Source organism: Hetaerina americana, unplaced genomic scaffold (genome assembly GCF_022747635.1).
Source record: "Hetaerina americana unplaced genomic scaffold, ioHetAmer1.1.p SCAF_3, whole genome shotgun sequence".
NCBI classification, from domain to species: domain Eukaryota; kingdom Metazoa; phylum Arthropoda; class Insecta; order Odonata; family Calopterygidae; genus Hetaerina; species Hetaerina americana.
Genome location: NW_027286874.1, coordinates 28879709 through 28902550, shown reverse-complemented (window position 1 = coordinate 28902550; position 22842 = coordinate 28879709). Strand labels below are relative to the sequence as shown.

Genomic DNA, 22842 nt, shown 5'->3' with positions numbered 1-22842 from the left:
ACTCACGATCGTAAATAAGCCACCAGAGACTCGTTTATCAAAACCAAAGTAAAGCTATTGATACCTTTAAAAACATCTTTAATAAGGTAAAGACTTCCTAAATCAAATCATGTTGTATTAGTTTCAGGTGATTTATAATTGTATCTAGAAAGCTTCGTGAGAGAAAATTTCAAAGACATCAGTTGAATTTCCAATCGAGACCAGCAGCCGCCTGATTTCCATGAATAATTCCCCTTCCTCCTCGCTCAACCTTTTTGGGTCCAGAAATGAGCAAACGCAAGCGAGAAAGTGCAACATCGAAGTCGTTCGATGTTTCGATCTCACCTCCATCGATACTATCGACAGAGATCGATGTATATCGACCTCTTGTACAACATTAGATTTTTGTGCACTTTCCTGAAGTTTAAATATCTCCCGTCTTCAAACAAATCACTATCCTCACTTTAGACGAAAGTTATTGCTTAGAGGGAGGGGAATATCAATGTGGGGCGTACTTACCGATGCACGTGATGGTGCCGTCGCTGTTGGTGGAGGGCAATCTGTCGAAGCGGCAAGCGCACCTCCCATCGCGGCATTCCGTCTGCACGTTCTCACTCTCACACTGGTCGTGGAAGAAGCAAGACTCGTTGACCATCGCCTCTGCGGAGAGGAAGAAAAAGGCAGGTGAGCAAAACTGTCTCGCACGGAGTTGTGGGGGATGACGGAGGAGGATCGAAAGAGATCACGCTCACACCTGCGAACAAGCGTTTCACAAGCAGGAGCACATTCTTCTCACATGTCTCATTTTGGTAATTTTTGGTGTGGGCCGTCAACTCCCCATTACGCCATCCAGAGGTTAACCCACACCATTTTCTAGCTCCGATGTTGGACGGGCCACTCCACTGATTCGTGTGAGGGGTTTGAAGGTTTAAATCTGTAAAATCCGCCATAAACCTCCGCAACTTCTTGTTTTCGGACTTGAACGTCAGGGCAAAAGCCATTTTGCACATAAATATGAATATGCATTTGGAAATATGGAGAAGAACACATATACTTAAACTCATACATGACTAGTTACATCTTGTAATAACGGGTGTGTTCGACTGAAGCTTTTAATTCAAAATTTTGAATTAAAAATATAAGACTGTTAATATTTGATTTGGTTATGTTTGTGTATCATGCGCGGGAGGAGCGAGTACTGGAATCTGACAATGGTTGTTTGTCTTTAATAATACGAGTATCACGGTGGTGCAATCCGTCAATGAAATGTCAGGGCATAATAATTCCCTTGGTGTAACAAGCAAACTCTAGGTGTTTGTACCTTTCTCAAATTCTTAGTCCTTCGTGAATCAAGAGGCTCTCATCCTAATTCTCTCGGCATGCCCGTCACTTTTACTCTTTCTTTTTCGCGGAAATATGAAAAAATACGATCACATAACATAGGCTCTTGTATGGGTCAGTCGAAGGGTATAGATTCGAATCCCAATTGGACGATGGATAACTCGTCAAGGATCAATAAATACGTGACAAGTTAGGCCCAAAATACCATCAATTACGGGAGGACTAAAATAGCCCCGCGCCACGCTTTAAGTTCCAATAAAATCCAAATTTTATGTCAGAACAAATACTGATATGTTTTCGTTCTGTGTCGAGGCGAGTAATTGGGAAAATGTGGCCTGGTTCGTTTCCATCCGATTGTATTAATGGCATTAAATGGCATTTTCATGCGTTTAATATTCGTGATAACATCCCGGATTCATCCGGAATGATCAACATGATTCAATTCTTTCGTTATTTTGCATGTTTTTGGATGGCGAAGCTGTAGTTGTGTAATGTCCTGCAATAGTGACTCGTTTTTCCCTCGGAAGGTATTGAACGTTCCTGGGAAACGATTTATTCTAGTACTCGAGGAAGAAAATAACGGAATAAATCTTTGAAGCAGTTAACTCTAAAATAAATTGCTTTTAAAACGTCAAGTTCAAAAACTTTTGCCTAGATATTCATTGAAGTTTCTTGCGGAACTTCTTGAACATCACGAAGCTCGCCTCGTTTCATGATAGCTTTTGAATTCCGAGTCCCTCATCTTCGACTTGAAGACGCCGAATACAACTTCGGTGAAACTGTTGTCTGAATCAAACAACGACGCGGTGAAACCCGACAATGCAGAATACTTCATCATGTACGATATTGTTGGATTTGGAGAGAAGCTGCAGTGATGTCAAATGTCATTCCATCTTCTAGTCTGAAGCTTATACGAACGATTTTGTCCATTTGGTCGAGTTAGCTGAAGAATGGAGCGTCTTATTTTATTTCGAATACGTTGACAAATATGTAACACAAATGTTTTCTTTGGTCATTGAAGTGACTAACTCGCAACTTTTGAAAATGAGAAATTGGCATTCATTTCAATAAATGAACGTAAAAGAAGTGAATACTTCTTGACGTTTATACTCTTTCTCGATAGGAGTTAACTAGTCCCTCAGATTATATGATACTATCGACATATCGTTGAGTTCAAACATGTACATTACACCAATAAGTATGTTAGAATAACAATTTTTAAATCATACCTCATCTATTCTCAATGAAACCCCGATGGAAGAACTATTATATAGTATATTTCATCTCAATTAAATTCATTCTGAATTTTTGAAGCATTGCCGAATCAAGAACAGTACTTCTTTTCAATTGACATTACTTTATGCTCTTGAAAATGCTCTTTCTGAATGGTCAATACAGATTTATTTTGTCCTTTCAAAAAAAATTAATTTATAAAATCACAGGGATCAACCTCAAGGTAAACTTGATAGGTGAGAATAGAGCTAACTTAATATGGGGTGTGACATTCTTGCATTAGGATATGGTGACCAGTTCTATTCCCTCGGGTACCTTTGGTTTTCCAGGAAGATCTGGTATAACTGGAAGATCTGTTATACTACATATAACCACATAGAGCTTTTGTGGAGCTGTGGGTGGCCAGAGGCATTCCTCGGGACCTTGAATGGTCAGTTCCCCAGCGCTCTACCAACTGGAATCCTCACCTTTAATTTGTAAGAACTTTTGGAAACCCCGAAGGCGTTCAAATTAAACTTGTTCATCGCTTCGAAACTGAGAACTACACATACACGTCGGTACTTCCGATCCTCTCAAATAGAGGCGGAATGACAAGCATTTTTACAAGCCCTCGTGCATCAATGTAAAGGTGTGAGTAGCTCCCTGGAACCATTCGAAATAGAATTTAATGCAATGAATGCGTTATATTAGTATCAATGAGGAATACTTTAATTAATGCATGTTCGGTTTTGCTCTCGGCAACTCAATAGCCTCAAATTACGAATTGAATAGTGGTAACTCATTCCAATCAGAGGTCTTGAAAATGTTCCCCAAACGGACAACGCGCTCATTACGATTTCACTTAGCTATCCGAAAACAACGAGCACCCAATTGGGGGTTATATACCGGAAAGAGATTTCGCATCCTGTCAGAATGAGCGTGAAAATCCTTCCGTTTGGTGGAAATCCATCGACTCCTTTGGGGTTTGAACTAGTGTCTGTCATGAGGGAATCAAATCGAGGAGAATGGAGTAATTGCGGTGTGGAAGTGGAATCAATCCAGAGGAAATGATATCGCTTCCCTCGTTAATTGATCAAATTCTCAATAATGAGAACATGGTCCCTATTTGGAAAGTTATTTATTCTGATTCTCTCTTGTGATCTCAGCCATAGCCATGCCTGGTGTCACGATTGGAGTCTTTGGTTGGATCTGGATAGGCGCGCAGTCATGCATTTCTGGGAAAAGAATTACTCTGAAGCCATTGCACCTCGTGACTCGGGGGCGTATACATAACGCAGCGGACCAAGTAAAATACTTGGGGAGCCTTGACCTAACATGAGGAAGACACGTCAGAAGTATCTGCGCGTTAGCATTCGTGGAAATGGCGTTCATAAACGGAATAGTGGGGAAATATCAGAATGAAAAATCTAAGGAAAAGTGTCCTTGAATATTGCTTGGATCTATTCCTGAATACGCGTCGGGTATTTGGGATCCTGCGTAGAAGAATCTAATTTATTAATGAAACAAGATACGCAGTAAAGCTGCCCGTTTCATGAATAAGAGTGATGAACGAACCGGAAGCTATGTCGGTAGCCACTGAAATGAGGAAGATTGCACAAAAGCATTAAACAATGTGATAAATAAAAATCCTATCAGCTTAAAATCAGCTATCAGAAATCAGCTAGTTGATAGCTAGCTGATTTCTGATAGCTAATTCAATGCTGGAATATAGGGGATAATTATTGATTTGCATTACATGGGTAAGCCACAAAGATTTGAAAAATTAGCGGGCGGACAGAGGGATTTGAAGAATTATTTTTCCTTTGCTACAGTAGTATCAATTAACAAATGTGAAAATATGAACTGCCCGAAAACGAAATAAAGCCGGGTGTCAATATTTATTCACCAATCAAACTAATGGCTACTAAACTAACACCCCATTCCACACACCTTCGCGGCTGCAGGTTAGGATATAGTGGTGAGCCTCGCAAGGAAAGAGAACACCGAACCCTGAAAATTGCTCTAACCCCGTCAGGGATTATTTACCAGCCTCGTTGTTCTTGTTTATTCGTATCCTCTCTCTCTCCCTCTCTCGCGAACGCATAAATGCACTAATTGCCGTGAGCTCAGACTGTGTTGGCGGGAGGGCCGGTTGCTCCAAGGGGTACGGCCGCCGCCCCGGGGTTGAAAGTGGCTAGCAGACGACGGATCGCGATCCCTAGGGGATGTCTTTTAAGTTGTAGTTGTAGTTTTGAGGGGAGGCGACCGACAGCTAAGGTCATTTGCGCCATAGGGGAAGGACAGGAAAGGATGAAGGGTGGAGAGAAACCCGGCGTCGGCATTAGCCTTCTCTTTACGAAAGGCGCCAAGGGGTCCGCGGCTTAACGTCCCATCCGACGGACGGCGTACTCACTCAAAGTGCCCTCCACAAAGCACCTCAAGTAGGGATCGAGATACCTCTGAAAAATATTCAACACCGCCGGGATTTGAACCCGCGCCCTCAGGGTGGGAAGCCAGTACGTTAGCCCCCGCACCATCTCGATCCCCGATGTCTTTTAATCCTCTTCGCGTGTCGCAGTTGCCACTATATCGGCTCAAGTGTGCCCCTAGGGTAGAATTCGACTCCCTGAGCATTGACGAGATTGCGATCCGCTGAAGAGACCCTAGTCTTTGGGGGAATAAGTCACACGATTTTCCACTCAAGCCATTCGTCCTCCCTTCTAATTAAAGATGGATTGCGAAGGATTCTTGGGATGCCGACACTTTTGCCCACAATGGCGAAGAAGCCTTTGGGACACCTTTGGCTCGAGAATAATTTAACTCATGCGCATTACCGATGGACTGATGGACCTTAACACGAAGCGTATTCATTTAATTGGTAGTTAAACAGACATTTAAATGAATAATTCACTGAAGTACTTGCTTATGTAATTGAAGAATGAAGGAAACACATTAAACCGAACCTCTTTGTACATGATTTTTCTAATAATTACGACGTAGTACTGGCAAAATACTCGGTGAATGAGAGGCCACTGAACCAACAGAGACGCATTGGTCAATTACATATGTTGAACGGAAACGTGTTTGATATCGTGAACGTCAGCAAAGATTAAAATATTTTTGGACGACGTCAAACGGGTACTTGAAGTGACCTGCTAGTCGTCCATGTAGTATATACTTCTATCTTTTTCTCATATGTACTGTAACGATCGTGGACTTAAATCTTACTTGGACAGGGGGGAATTTATCTATTTTGTTAGTTGAACAATACAACTTCTACATCATTTTGCAGTAATAGCCAAGCAAAATTATCTGGGATACTCTATTACTCTTTTGTTCAGCTGATGTGCTCGTTACCTTTAAAATAATTTAACATTAAAAAAAATCCGGCGATCGCAGAGTTATTTTGAGATCATGCAGAGGACTCGTAACAATGTCGGGAAAAATATTGACAGAAATTTAGTTGACGAATATTAGTATTGATTTCTAGAGGTGGTGATTTAAATGGCGTGAGCGAAGGAACTAAATTGGTGAAAGACTCCGGAGATAATTGCCTTGAAAAATTGGAACGCGAGCTCCGCTTCAGCTATGAATAACCAATTACCATTCAATGCGCAAAGGAATTTATAGGGGGATCGAGATGGTGCGGGGGCTAATGTCCTGGCTTCCCACCCAGAAGGCGCGGGTTCAAATCCCGGCGGCGTTGAATATTTTTCAGAGGTATCTCGATCCCTACTTGAGGTCCTTTGTGAAGGGCACTTTGAGTGAGTACGCCGTCCGTCGGATGGGACGTTAAGCCGCGGACCCCTTGGCGCCTTTCGTAAAGAGTAGGCTAATGCCGACCCCTTGGCGCTTCGTAAAGAGTAGGCTAATGCCGACGCCGGGTTTCTCTCCACCATTCATCCTTTCCTGTCCATCCCCTATAGCGCAAATGACCTCAGCAGTCGGTCGCCTCCCCTAAAAACCACTACTACTAGGAATTTATAAACGGGACTGAAAGGCAGCAAGACTAGCGGGAAAATGGGTAAAAGATAAGGCCGTGATGTCGACTAATTCTTCAAAAACCTGTTTCTCGGTAACACATTTTTTTTAAATTCCCCACGGAAATATCAAAAGCAAAGTCGAAAGATGTGTCATTATACGAAAGTTCATATGAATACATGAAAATCGAGGAAGCTTCTTAAGAATTGGATTTAGTATTTGGATTTGAAATGGACAGCTGAAGGAAAATTTTATTTCTGCCCTAATTTTGCATTATATCCTTTCGGATACATAAAATGCAATAGCATTTTGATAGATACATTGGAGATTAATTGAAAGTGAAAAACCAAATATATATGAAAAACAAATACTGCGAACGTATACGAATACTGCAAATGCGTATACGCTGAAAAAATCCGAAGCAAAATCGAGTACGGGTAGCTTGATGGCTTTGATAAAGTTAAGAAAATATTTTAAAAACTACTATGATTGAGAAAGGTTATTTAATTATTGTTTCCCGTAAATGGAAGAACTACATTGTGCTGAAGAACGGAAGAAACTTTCAATAGGTCGGACAAGAATATCCGGGAAGAAAATCGGTCTATATTTATCAAACCAAGTGCCCTTCGGATCGAAATGCACTGTCCCTTATTCCTCTATGTCAGGCTCTTCCCAAGTACCAACATCATTTTCAAATGCATACTACACATTTGCTTCTCGGCCGCCTCATAAGTGCGATGGGTCAGACTTTGTGATTGGTTTTCCTCCCATTGAAAACGGAAACACACCTGGGACGAACCTTCCCACTCCTCAGCGAAGGCCACGGGGGTGAATGCGGGGCACAGTCTCCCACCGCCTTCAATCGCGTGTCACTCCCGATCATTCCTAACCGACGTCACCCTACCATCTTAACTCCTTCCGATTTGACCTCCGGGAAGTTATCTCATTGCTCCAGTTCCTTGACCGGAATTCCAAAAAGTTGGCACAACAGGAGCATCGAAACTCGGCTGTTGGGGGTATTCGCGGAAACTGAATGTCTCTCTTTCCCATTAAATGAATCCCGCCGATACTGTCGGGAAGGGGGGGGGGTGCAGGGAGAGGTGCGGTTGGTGGTGGTCGGGTTTTTTTTAAATTGCTTAAACTAATTCATAATGAGCAACTTAGGAGGCTTGGAGCCGTAGGAATCACTATTTGAATTATTATAATCTCACATGACATTGACCGATAGGAGCACAAGGATAAAATTACAAAATAGATACCAGGAAAGATTCTTTCAAGTACCTCTTCCGCCCTTCACGGTACACAACCATAACAAAACGAAATCACTCCTGCTATCTTAACTCAAAGGGAAATTTCGAAACTTTATAACTTTATTCAAATACACTCATTATTTCATGATGTAGATGGAGTATGTATGTGTTCATATTCTATGTATATATATATATATATACATATATATATATATATATATATATATATATATATATATATATATATATATATATATATATATACGCAGTAGTACTGACTGCTGGAATAGGGGAGGTGAGGGATGCGAGAGAAAGAGAAGGGGGCCAGAGGAAGGGGAGAACGGGAGGCGGGGGAGGGGGGGTGAGAGGAATGGTTGGGGGAGAGGAAAGGGAGAGGAGTGGCTAGAGGGGAGTGGAGATAGGGAAGGAGTGAGAGGGAGGAGGTGGAATTAACACATAATCGGAAAAGAAAACAATTTGCTTACCCACACATATTGTAACGTCCAAGACCCAGGTTTCAACGTGCAAAGTCGTAATCAAGACCCTGCAAGTCGAAACACAAGCAACGTACACCAACATTCATGCGGAAGAACAAAGTATTCTCCTTCCCGATATGAATCGCTTCCACTTAGTGACAATTCGGATGCTGATAGGCCATGCAAGGCCAAATGAATGCCATTTCTAGAGTCTTTAATTCTCTAGGGTAATCGCATGGGGGAAGGGACTCTAGAACGGAAACATTGTAGCACTGGTTGAAGGGGGTGTTATGACGGGAAGAATGTTTAATACCTGTACACACACACACATGTAAATAAGTGACAAATACTTCATGTAAATAAATGAATACATATGTATAAAAGATTGGCGTTCTAACTTCCATCTCCATGCACCCTTTCCACGGCTTTCAGGGCAATGTAGAGCTGTAAACGTACTTGTATCAGGCACGTATTAAAGTTACGAACGTTTTTATTGTAGCCATTTGAACCTTCAAGAGTAATAAAATAGGAGCTTCGGGGTAGCTCGTGAAGTCCTGGATGCAAAATCCGTTTCACTACTCATTAAACTTCTTTTTCTCAGTACCAAACGTTTTGTATTAGTTTAAATATTATATTTCCCTTTTTTTGCTTTCCAAATTTTAACAACCAACAACGCCAGCGAGAGATACGCGCTATCGCGAGTGATCGAAACCTTAAAAATGGAGAAATTTAGTCCAAGGCCAGGCCATTTCAGCTAAAGGCAGACGGCGCCGTCTCTGACTATTTCATATTGCGGAAAAAAAGCCTTTTTCTCTCCGAGTTTGATGTGACTCGTAACATATATGTTTCTATTTATTCTATCACTTCCAAACACAAACCTTCAGTAGACAAAACAAGATATTTAGGAATTCCTCGAATTTGAAGGCAATTAAGACGCGTGGCATATATAGGAGTAGTGTGGTCATACTCTGGACGAGAGAACTTGTAGGGAAAATAACTGAAGACCGATGAATCATTTCAGGGAAGCGCGGGGGTGACGATAAAAGAGTGATGGGGTTGCCAGTCTATTTTTAAACGCTCACGCGGTCATATATTTTCCCAACCCCGCAAAAAACGCGTTATTTTAACGTGCCGTCATAATGTTTCCATCGGCGATTTTTACACAAACTGCAAGCGTGCAATTTTCGTCAGGAATGAATGGCTAGGAGAGCGGGGAGCAAGCTCAGCGGCAATATTTTCGCAGAGGTGGCTTGTCATGCTGTCTCCTCCGCATCGATTTATTCCGCCGCTCCCGCCGACCGGGAAGAAATGAGTCGCGATGGATGGCGAATACTTCCTCCTCCTCGGCGACCGTGGACCGAACTGAGACCATTTTCGGGAAGATAGAGCACTTTCAAGCTCCACCTGCTCGTTTGTTGACTTTCATTTAATTTTTATTTTGAAAGTGTGATCATACAATGCGTCGTGACTCTAATCAAAACTTACGAGGGTCATCCGGAAAGTAGTACCCGTTCGTGAAATAAAGACACAAAAGTAAATATTAACAAACATAAAAAATTTTATTTGAAAGAGGATACTTTAAACTACTTCTCAACATAATCTCCAAGCAAATTAAGGCATTTGTCATAACGTGTGACAAGTTTCTGTATTCCTGCTGCATAGTCCTTCGCCGCCAGCTCATTGAGATACGCGAGGGACCCATCTTGCACAAATTTTTGCATAATGCAGATGGTGTTTAACAATTTCATGAACAATTGTTCGAGAAACATTGGGAAAATGCTCACAGATGTCATCAATTGTGACGCGCCGATCGTTCCTCACGAATTCGTCAACTGAGCTCACCAGTTGGTCTGTAATGACAGACGGTCTCCCCGAACGCTCATCGTCGTGTGTGTTCCCCCTCCCCATGTTGAAGTTGCGACACCACCGCCGAACAGACGACTCGTCCATTACATTGTCTCCATACACCTCCTTTAATTGGCGATGAATATCACATGGGCGAACGTTTCTTGCATTGAGGAATTTAATCACTGCCCTCACTTCACAACTGGCGGCGTTCTCAATTTTTTTAAACATTGTAAACAATCACAGAAACAACACAGGCAATGCTAGCATCACGCAACTTGGCTCAGAGAAGGCAGACAAGCCACTGAAGCTATCTGACCTCGTCCAGCGGCTACTCGCGTCGTCAGCACTTCATGCGGCACGAACGGGTACTACTTTCCGGATGACCCTCGTACATCTCAGTCTGTTTGCGAAGGGTTTTATAGTAAATCCAGGGCTGAGGGGCTACGCACCAACCAGCAACACTTCCCAATCTGAGAACCCGGGTTTGAATCCCAGAGGTCGCCGGACTTTTTTTTTACTGGTATCCCGATCCCTGTTTTGGGGCACCATTAGAAGACCATTTGTAGCAGAGTACGTGGTCCGTCTTTTTTGATCTATCTTGGACAATCCATGAGCAATCTTGGAAACAACTGTGCACAAACACATCCCATTGGTAATTATTTTGTTACCAATGTGTGGATCTCACACAATGAAAATGTCAATATTTCTGATAATGATATTAACACTATTTGATGAGAATCTCTCACGATGTCAGCAGCGCTGTTAAACTTCTTACTTCTTCTTCTTACTTCCGTAAGAGCAGTGACTGGATTTCTGGGCCCACCTTCCTTTTGAACTTCTTATGTATCCCTTCTGTAAGAATTTTCAACCGTCTTCTAACTGTGCCATAGGGAATAACAAATAGGCTTTCAATAAATCTTCTACAGCATTACGGCTGACGATTTGTTCAAGCAAATGCAAAATTTCAATGCAGAATCTGTGGTGTCTTAGCCGTTACAGTAGGCGAGCTAAACATATTTCAACTTGCCCTTGCTACCACCGACGCAATACTGGAGTCGAATCAATGAAATTTCAGCCGATATAAATTAAATGAACAATATAACGTCCATTTTAATGCTCGCAATTTAATTATGGGAATAAAAACTTATGATTGGTCTTTATTGAACTGATCTCGTATTCAATAAGTGTTATTCAATTTTAATGGGGTAAAATATTGTTTATGATTTTCCGATTCCTCTAACGAACAAACGCTACTTATGTTTTTTGTAATCTCATGAGAATGCCTCATTCCATCGCGTTTCAGCGAGCGCGTCCGCATCCTACGGCTCAACAAGGCATGAGTCTACCAGAAAAAAGATTCTCTTCCCCTTAATGCCACTCTGACCCTTCTCGTTCCCTTCCATCTCTTGAGTCGAGGGCCTTAGGAAAGTTTCCCATCCCCTTTACCTTTCTTCATCTCTCTCTCTCTTATTTTACTATCCTCTTTGTTCCAATTCTTTCAACATTATTCTGATCTTATCTCCCTGCAGGAGTCGGTTTTACATTCCTCTTGAGCCTAAAATGACGATTTTATCTTAACTTCCATTTTTTTAACCATACTTAAGTAATCTCCTTTTTTCGGAATACTCAACATTTTTCCTTTTTCTCTTCTGGTTTAGAAGAGGAAGGATAGATCAGCTCAGTGAAGGGAGGTATTTTGGATGAACAGGGCCCCGAGTTCGAACCTGGATATCAAGAAGATATCCTCAGTTAAACCTAAAACTTAGGAATTTCCTTGGTACCAGGAATGATAAAGGGAGTCAAAGAGAAGCAATAGGAAAGGAACTAGCTTACCAGCCCTATATTTGTGAGTTTCTCATCTCATAATAAACCTGCCTACGGGTTGATGATTGTGACTTTGTTTAGGCAGTGAATAAGAGCAGGTGGGCAAGCGAACGAGATCATTCATTTTTACAGGAGTACTCTCTTTTAGCTTTATGAGAAATTCAGGCCGAAGAATGCGACGACGCTTTACCGAGTGCACGCAGCGCATTGAAACCTTCATCTTGAGCACAAAACCTTCAGGTATACAAGTAAAAAAGTTGATCTGTTCGCTCATTCAACATCGATTTTGATCCTATCGTGAATAAATGAGGATTTGAATGTTTGATGAAACGACCTTCGGTCTGGCCTTTGTTTGCCATTGGGTCCGTGATTCGCGAACAATTTAGACACATTTTTGGCAGATGGTGTTCTTTCGTTTGGTCTGCGTGGTGTTTGGTGCTTTTGTATTCACGCGAAACTCATGCTTTACGGCTGGAATTCAGACAGGATGCTCAATTTCGCTTCCGGCAGGGTAACGGAAACCTAGCCCACACTGGGGTGAATATTATTTTCTCTCTATTCAAATGGTGATAAATCTTTCCGAAAAGTAGGAATAAGTTATGCTGGTAGTAATAAAAGAAATAAAGAGGACGAAAAATACCTGTATCTACTCGAGTCATGTGTTTTCCTCTAGACAAGAAATATTTATTCGTGTCACTGCATTGGTATAAAATGATCTTTTCCTTTTCATCATATCCTTGCATTCGATGAGTTTGTATTTGACCTTTTTAGCGAGCAATATAAAAAATCATTAATTCAGGAAAAGAAAATATATCAAAAGTAGATTTTCAAGATAGTTATCTTTAAGTGACTGAAAATTAACTTGAAATAAATTAAAAATTGGAGGAGGGTTTTATTTTCAGTATCCACTAACTATTGAAGTCTGAAATTAAAGTGCACCCGTAAGTTTGGGATGGTCCATGGTAGGCTGTGAAAACCAATGAATAAATAACGAACTCTTATCTTCCGAATTACTGACTTTGAGTATTCACACCCTTCGACCCTTCTACCCTCCTTTTAGGCCAAAATACCCACCCTCTTCATCAATTTTGCCTTCTATCAAACTACCTTAATTAGCTGTGTAATTATAAAACTGTCCTCGATGCACCTCTTCTCATTTCTTCCATTTTCTCAACAGTATTCCTTCAACCTCATCTCTCAAACATCTTCATTTACCTTTATATGTAGCCAAAAGTTTATGATTTGAAAACTGAAAGGTATAAAAAATCTCTTAGTCATAAAAAAACAGTAATCAACTCGAAGGTCGATTCGATAGGTGAGGGTAGAGCTCACCTAGTACTAAGCGCAATGACGTGTGGGTTGACACATCAGGCAAGATCAATTCCTTTCCCTGTGCTGTCTATAGTTTACTAAGAAGATCTGGAACCCAAGCCATCACTAAGCTTAGGTGATGCTGAAGGGGATCCCTGGGAATCGAATCTGATCCCTCAGGTGTGTAACCCAGCGCTCTACCCATTCCTCAACATACTGATTAACCTCGCCCCACTCTTCGTCTAATGTACACAAATATTTTTAAACAGGATTGCGAATTACTCTTATGGGTTTCGAATTACTCTGCTTTAGCCCATCTTGTGAGAGTGAAAAGGGAAGTGAATGTAAACCATTTGATTTTGAAAGTGAAATTTTTCCGGGATATAGTCCATATCAGTCACCGCGCTTGGAGACGTATTAATTAGAAAATAATGTAATGCTTTGCAGTCAGCGAGGGGGAAAATATTTCTAATCGTTCCCTTGGCCTTTCTCAGAAAATCACCTCGAGTGAAGATCGATTGGAATTTAAATATCCCCGCCCCAAGAGAAGGGCAGGCCGCAAGATTCCCGCTTGCACGCGGGCTCTTCATGAACGGCCCCCTAAGTGGCAGTTCCCTCACACAGCCATCGCCCCTTGAGACACGGGTGAGGAGAGTGGTTGCCATCTCCGTCATCTTCGACGCCCTCTCTCCTCTCCTCACGACATCTCCTCCTCTCCGACTCGTCCCTCTCTCACTCGCGGTTTGGTTTCGACTCCGTCCTCTCGTGGATCGCGGTTTTCCTCCCGGCTCCGTTGCGCGCATTAATCCCCTCCTTTCCTCCCATCCCGCTGCCCGCAAACTGCGACGCTTCGTGTGCCCCACCCTCCCTCCCCAACCATGGAGCATACCCTTCCCCGCTAAACCCGTTCCCGCGATGCCCGAAGGATTCCGCCGTCGTCTCCGTCTGATCGCGCCCAGGCGCTCGGCTGATATGCGCAATACGACAAAATGCGTGCCTCAACTCGTGGGTCGAAAGTTCGAATCCATATTCCACGTCGAGGGGCACGGACGTAGCAAATACTACGCCCAGTTTACGGGCGAGCGGAGGGTGAGAAAACTCCCACGCCTATGGGATAATGACGTCGCAAGGAATTCTATTGTGTGGTCGAATGCTTCTTCCATTGTCACCGGTCCCCACGGGATGCCATACGAGGTGATGCCACAAACTCCTCGAAATCGGTGCTATAAACACAAGAACAGGACGTCGTAAGGACAACAAGGCTCGATGCATGTTATCTTTTCATCTATGTGACGTTGCTCGTCCGTGTAGTTGTTCTGTACATATGTACCAACGACATCATATGTATGCTTTTTTGGGAAACATTGTGGTTTGAATAATACCGTTGAATAATGTTGAAATGATATAATTAATTAGTTTTCATCCAGTTTTGTATTAAACTCGCCAAGACTGCGCTGAACACTCATTGTATACCGAAAAACAATTTTTTTGGTTGTTACAGTTATTATTAGTTCAAGGGGGATATTTGGTGCGTGCAATTTCCGGTAATAACCAACGCCGACGAACTACATGTACTTAAAACCTCTCAGGTGCCACTTCGTGGGAGTTGATATTCTTTTTCGAAATAAAAACCGACGAACTGGTCGTTCTTGTATCTATCAGGATAGGCAACCGACAGTCAAGGTCATTTGCGCTATTAAGGATAGTTGGGTCATTCAGTAGCGGGATGTTATTCAGGTAATAGGGGCAGGGTGGAGGTAGAGCCTGCATTGGTATTAATTAGCCCACTGACTAACGATAGGTGCCAAACGGTTCCGCAGTTGAACGTCCCATCCGACGGACGGCACTTGAAGTACTCTCCACACAGCTACCCAAATAGGGGTCGGGATACCCCTGAAAAATCCTGCCACCTCCGGAATTCGAACCTGAGCTTTCAGGGTGGGGTGGGAAGCTAGTAAACATGCATTAGTCACTATCGGTCTTCAAGCAGTACAACTCCAACTTTGAAATATTGGGCGCGACCATCCTTGAAACCCTCAGGAAGACGGTATTTGTGCCAACTCAGGATTAACTTGCGGATCCTGGCAGCGCCTTTTATCTGGCGCCCATGACATGCGTCGTGTCACTTCCGAGTTTACGCAGAGGCTTCATGGCAATAACATCGACAGGGAAACTGCATGGGACTCTAAAAGTTTGCCATCAATAAACTAGTTGTCCCCCTAATGATCCCCATTACTGGTGATGAAGTTTTTGTTTTCGGTTACGATGCGGAGAAAATGCAACAGTCGTCCGAAGGGAAGGGCCTAAATTCACCTCGAAAGAGGAAATGTCGTTCCGCATCACGTCTTGGAATTTATTATTGATTGAATCTATGGAAGTAACTTTGTATTCCTCAAAACATTCTCTGATGCACACTTATCATTCTACTTCATTGCCTCCCGACGTCATTACACGAGAAACACATGATAGGCCATATTATGTCAACACATTTTGACAAATCTTATTAAAGCCCTCATCGATGTCTGTTCGTGCTCGTAGATATTGTTTCGCGTATCTGCAGTTTTTGGAGGGAAGTTTTAGCGATAGCTAAGGAATTTAATGCGCTATAAAAAGAATGAAAAATCATGACATTTTCACTGCCAACTTCTTAAACACTTAATTCATCCTACCATCCTTATTTACCAACAATGCCTGTCTCTCCCCCAGCCTTGAATTTTTTAAGTTTCCATAAAGATCCACTGTCAACTTTTTTCTTCCACCAGCTTCTCTGCCGCCCCTTCATTTTTTTCCTTTTTTGCCTAATAACCAGTCCATCCATCTTGAACTCAAGTCTATACATGTAGGTATGTCTTTTTGTAATATAGCGCGCACTCCCTTCCTCAAACACGACAGGTTTCCGAGACTTATACCTCTACGCACCAAATTTAAGATGTCACTACCCATCTCTTTAACTCTTTGCCTAATGTCCTCGTGCTCTCTTTGCTTCCCTTGTTATGTCAATGCTGCCAGGGGAAAGGGGATGTGAAGTAAAGAGACAGGGTAGCTCCAGCTCTATCTTGTCTCTTTTTTCACAGAGATTTCCTCAGAATATGTAATTCTCTTTATCATATGTTTTCTGTTCATTTCCCTCCAAGGCACTACCCGATTAAGTGCGTTTTCAAAGGCATCAAGTTTTCCTAAAACTGAGATGTTTAACTTTATTTCTCTATTTATTTACATTAGCCATGCCTTAATCTATTCGCGGTATTTCATCATGGTTTTAATTAATCCACCCATCAGTAGCCGCAATCACTTATCTGAATAATTAGGCAAAGCTTGATCACCCGCAAACCTGACTAAGTCGTTCGGAGAGCTTGGTGTCTAATCCCATTCAGGGCCGTCTTATCTCTAGCCCATCCTTTCTCATCCAGCTAGCTCCCATCCTCTCTTGATAATCCCTTCCATAGCCGCTACAATACATTCTGACGAAGTCGTCTATTCAAGCCATCTTGCCTTATCCCTACTCCTTCCTCTCTCCACATTTCTCTCCGCCGACTTCCACCTTGCCTCATCATCCCTTCCACTTTAGCACTGGCAGAGGGATCTCCGGAGTCTGTATATTGGGACAATGGGTTTACAGTCACTGGGCCTTTGCTTTGTCTTCTCTTCCGATGGAAGTTTTTATCTCTAGTTCCAGGTCTGCCCAGGTTCCTATCAACCCAGAACGGATCATCAAGTTTAGAACATCTTATTAAATTTGGCCTGTTCAGTGATTAATTTTTTTGGAGTAAAATGTATTGGAATGTTTTATAGATTTAAATCCTCCTAAGTTAATCTGGTGGTTACATTAATGATACTCTCTAGAGCAAGCCGGTCAGTTTTTAACACAGGTTTTCTCAGCGTTAATGAATGATTTGCGGCGATTTTATTAGCCCATGAGTTGTCATTTGGGAAGCTTTTGCCGATATGCGAAATTCATTACAGAGCGAATCGTCAGGAATACTGAATTGCCTACTTCTCAGCCGCTTATTTGTTGATATGAATAGCCAACGACCCATTTAGTGTTGTAGCCATCGAATAGCCTCTAAGTCATGGGTTTGCACCTTGCCTCTAGCTCGAATGTTGCGGGTCATGCGATAGATTCCATTCACTTAGTTAAGAACTGTATTTTTGTAGGATATAAATACTGAGCATACCTTCGTCCAGTCGCGCCTTCTACTTTTAAAAGTAGCTTTTAAGCAAAGGGTAATGAGTATGATTTTTTAACCCATAATTTTACAGTAGTTTCAGTGGCGATAGTTCGATTCCGTGTCAAAAGTCAGGTTATTTTGAATCAATTAAAGTACTTTCGAGAAATGCTCGACCGAATTAGTTAACGGGTCAAGGATTAGAAACATCATGAGCGTAATATTTATTGATATTTGGTTAATAATGGTAAAATTTCTTTATTCTTCGTGGCCGCTTCATACATAAATTTTGGTCGCAGTTACGACGACGTGAACCTGTTTCGCCTCCTTCTCTTCCTTCCCTTTGCTATGTCTCCACTTTTCTTCAGACTTCCCCGCGCCGTCCTCCTCGAAAGCATTATCTCAGTCCGTCCACTTCCTTGGAAACTTCAAGTGTCTTTAAGAGGGGTCCACGAGAGTAGAAGCAGCCCATTCTGCCTCGAATTTCTTGCCTCAAGTGGAACGTGCCCCCACTCCTGCAGTAATCGTGTTTCTCGGGCCATTCATATTTCAAATCCGCTTTTTGCACCCTCCTCCAAGAACCTTGGATGATGAGGTTTTTTTGTATCGACTGAGACAAAAGAGATTATTTATCAAGGGGAGGGGAATTATTATTAAAGTTGCGATGCCATAGTTTTCGTTCAAAATGCCAGGGAGGATGTCGAATTCGGCGAACTTTTCCTTGAATTCCTAAAATATCGTCTAAAAGCAGGAAGACGCCAACTTATGACTTGAGAGTTCAACGCGGCTCATGTAAGTCTACCAGGAAAAAGTGTAGATACTCGTAACCTTTTATTGCTAGGCGCTCCCTTTATATTTAATGCAAACCTGATTAACCAGAAACTTCCACGAAAACGGAGGGTATACATAAATTAAAAGAAAGGAAATATTTTTCAAGTGAAGATCGTGTTGAAATACGAATACGATCCGCTGCTATTCTTTAAAGAGACCTCATCTATGATGAAAGCAAACGTATACACAAGGAATGTCACTTGAGAGATTTTGAGAAATTAATATCTCACTTACTTTATTAATTTTAATATTGATCATAACAAAATTGCATGAAAACGAATCATTGAGTAGTCACTTTAACAGTTGAACTATGTAAAATATGTATGGTTCCCGAGAAAAGTTTTATGATCTCCACAGTCAATTAGACAGTAGGCTATTATTTAACTTCCAAGAACTGCATAGGTATATTATCAAAACTGAAACTAAATTAAACGAGTTTTAGTAACTCCAACTATATTAGTTCTATCAACTTCTAACTGTTTCGAACTCTCATGCCAGGCTCCATATTTTACTTATGGACCCGTATGCTTATGAATATTGTATGGAAAGCCTTTGACTTGTAACAAGTAACAAAGAACTCTGCGTTCAGAATTATGACCGATTGCTCCTTTAATGTTTCCTCGCTCTTCAAAGCTTTATCAGAAACAATTTACGCACATCGAAAAGAAGGGAAAGAAAAAGATGAAACAAAATAACTGCGGAGAGGATTTGCTGCATTACAAGGTATGTACTTTGCTTGTGATATTTAGGCTTTTTATCGTAATCAAATCACTACTTATATTGTTAATACATCTTATTTTGTTTAAATAAGAATTATTTGTTGTTTTACGAACACTTTTGGTAGGAGTCATTTCTAATGAGACCCGGATAAACTTACTTCAATCTGTCTTTGCCTTGGGAATTGCTGAATTAAACACAAAACCCATATTGAAACGAGTCTCAAGACTTGGGCACTTGATATGCTCTTATTATTGTCGATACGTTACCCACTTGACCAAACGATAGACAACATTAATATTACTCTTTAGTTGTATTCATTAATCAACCTCTTCTTGTGATTTATATGTATTATAGTACTAAATAATTCCTGCCAAGCTTTAGTGTGTCAGTCAGCCAAGGGGTTGCAAGCATTGCTGAATGAATTGAAAATTCAGTGCGATAGATGTGGGGCTAGATAAATATAAATAAAATAAAGGTTTTACGGTTTTCTAGAAAGAGAAAGGCTAAGTTAAACGTTAAAATATGAGGGAAAAAACTATAGCAGGTGGAAAAGTTTACGTCTCTCGGAAGTGTTTTGGAACAAAATGGTCAAAGTAGTAGGGAAATTAGAGATAAATATTGCATTAGGCAAAGAATCTTTCGCAAGGAGGAGAGAATTGATGGTAGGGACGTTGAGTAAGGCTGTTAATAAAAGGCTCGATAAAACTTTGATAATGAGCGTAGATATGTGCGCCGCGGAAACATGGTGTTTTAGGCAAGATGATAGGCGGACATAGGAGGCTTTTGAAATGTAAAAATAATTGTTCTTGACGGCTTGTATGCGTTATCCATTGAAGTAGGACTTCTCCTTAATAATTTTCTTTTTTTTATTTTTGTCCGCAATTTCACTTCAAATATGATCGCTGTGCGATCAATATCTGTAACGTGATAAAATTGAATTTCAGATATATGACTTTTATGCAATATGGGTAAGAGATCAAAATCCTTTATCATGTTAATTTTTGTCACATGGAAACGTTTCCAGAAGGTTCATTCAAATCTAAATTTATATTCAGTTCTTCCTTCATTTTCTGTTACCATGATAAACGTACGTTTTTTCCCGATGTATGCCCTTCAATTGGCTGTGGCGATTGAGTTTCAATCGTAATATCCAATGTTTTACAGTATTTTAGATACATTCAAACAAGCTCGTGAAATTTTATTAGTTAATTTGGCGAAATTAATGTTCGGTAAATGATACTAAATATCGAAGGATATTCCTCAAAAAGTATATGAAAAAGGGATATAGATTTATTGCAATTCCAATGACGTATTCAGAAAGGAATTTTTGCAGAAATATTTGCATTAGTAAATTCCTGGATCCGTATCTATTCAAAATCAGCGCTGACGCGATCTAAATTCTACTTAAGCGTTTGAATAAAAAATGATGGAAACGGGATTAATGATAAATGCTCTTCTGTCCGATACCACCGATTCTGAAATCAACATAGGTAACAAAGAATGAGCGTGCTTTAATACGGCGAATCATTCTCCTAGCAAGCGGATTAGGACTTCCGTTCCGCAAGCGAGGGCGTTTTTTTCAGGCATGATAGTATTTGCGATGGTAATTTATAAGCGGCTGGAATAATCTTTTGATAAAACGTACAACAACGTGCTTTCAAAAGCGTCTATTTGGCTATGGATAACTGCATGTTCCAAAGAGAAAAGACATATTTTTTAAATTTCGTGCCCATGATACCAATAGCCTAAAAAGGATACAAGTAATATTAAAACGTAATTTTTTCGTTTAGAAGTGTTGCCGTTTAAGTAATTTGAAGCAAAAATCTTCAATCACCCAATTGCTATATTTTCCCTTGTAACAATAATAATTTTTTTCGACATATTATTTAGTAGTATGGGAACATCAGAAATTTAAACACTGCTACCTGGTGCAACTAGTAGAATAACGCCTTCCATTTTACGTAAGGAAAAAATGGTTTCATTTATCGTTAATTAGTCGGTACGTTCCTTGAGGTATCGTGCATAAATATAAGCTAAATTAATTTGGGTTTCTGTGGTTTTAGGCAACAAAATTAATCGAAGCCGACGCCTTCACGAGAGCCTCTTGGTCCCGTGGCGTCCCCTGGTGTGAGAAGTGGTGCCGTGATCTGCCCGGAATAGCCCCCCCATTCGTCCCCTCAATGCCCAGTGAATTATGGGGGCGGGTGAATGTATGTGACCCTAACCCATTTATATACATGTTATCCCTAACTAGTTGTCCCCTAAATGAGACACCCGTGCTCGTGGTCTAATTCCAAGGGTCTCGATTTGCCTCGCGTACTCAGAAATTTCGTAGGAGAATTCCTTGAGTTAAAATTTTTGACTGTGGTCTAATTGAGGTTGATTAGAATCGACACTCGAATGAAAACGATTTGAAAACGAGCTTCACATGGAATGCGACCAGTGGCGGGTATCCTCACCCTCCGTTGCGGGATACTTTTATCTTTGGTTAAAATTCAAAATTAATATTAGGTACTCATATGTCCGACTCTGCTATTGAGTACTTACTCTTCCAAGAGTATACAATTATCCGCTGCAGAGTGCGTTGAGGTCTCTAAATTAGTGCGATAAATTTTCAAATAACTCGATTTTTTAACTTTATTTTCAGAAATGCAGTTTTTAAAATGATTTTTGTTCGCATGAGAAAATGTTCACTGCCAGTTTTGTGAGGTTTTTATTGATCCACCGCAAAATACGGTAATGATCCTTATGAAAATTCTTACTTCACGAATAGATTTCACGCATGCCTACGTGATTACTAGTAATCCCTCTCCCACTCGTACAATATCTATTTTCCCACCGTGGGTCGTTGGGTCATCTTCCATCTTCATTCCCGTCGCTTGTATCGTTTTCATCTTTCCCGCCCGGAACTCTTCGCCGACGTCCCCCACAACACGGCGTCCGTCATCCGCGGTCATCTGGTGGTCGGTGAAGTGAGTATGATGGGGAGGAGGGGTCAAAGGGGTTAAAGGGACGCATGATTAGCTTCTCGAAGAGGCATTTGCCGCTCCGATGACCCGCAAGAGCTGTCTTCATGCTGGGGAGAGCGATATTTACAGAGGGTTTATTGAGACACGACGCTCTCCAGGACGCATTCCGTAGTTTTCCCCCGATTCCTTATAAATGGAGAATTCCCCTCGAATAATCTCCACAGTTGGTGGTCAATGCTTCTCAAAAAGCTCCTCTTTCTCCAAAATTTGAAGATAGGATGTAAGTTCATAAAGCTGTTTGGTGCGCTGTCATCCACTGATGTTCATCGAAATGTGGGGATTCCAAATCGTAAAGATAATTCGTGTTGACCGTGATTGAAAACCAACGGCGTAAGGGAACACTTTGATAGGTTTACTGACCACACCATTTTGTTGAATATCGAGGGGTCTTGGTTCGTATCCCTGGGTTAGAGCGAATGGTTTTTAAACTTCCCGAATTTAAAATTGGAGTTGCTATGTTAAAATGAGAAAATTGAAAATTATTAGTAGGATTAAAGATCTTTGGTATATTCCATGTATTCAGGCTTAACTTTGTGGAAATACATTGTCACTGAAGCAAAAATAGAAAACAATGCATCTTTCCACCAAATTTTTTATTAGGTACGGCAAGTTTCAACGCATCGGCGCATCCTCAGGCACAAAGACTTTGCACCTGAGGATGACGCCGATGCGTTGAGACTAGGCGCATCGAATAAAAAATTTGGTGGAAAGATACATTGTTTTGTTTTTTTACTTCACTGAATTATAGGATTGGAATACGATCAATAATTTAGTCAGAGATCAAAGATATAAATAAATTCTGCGCTGAAAAGAGTTGTTCAGAAGATTATCTTTACTTACCTACTCCTATTATATTACCCTAAATGCTTTCCTC

General features: G+C 41.2%; 1 protein-coding gene across 3 annotated transcripts in view; it reads right to left on the bottom strand.

Moving 5' to 3' along the window:
- The window catches only part of jus (julius seizure), a 422348-nt gene that overhangs the window by 20824 nt on the left and 378682 nt on the right, over positions 1–22842 (bottom strand). For all 3 annotated transcript variants that reach the window (XM_071588239.1, XM_071588240.1, XM_071588241.1), the window contains exon 3: positions 499–639. In XM_071588239.1, coding sequence (XP_071444340.1) covers positions 499–639 — 141 coding nt within the window. The remainder of the gene's footprint in view (positions 1–498; positions 640–22842) is intronic.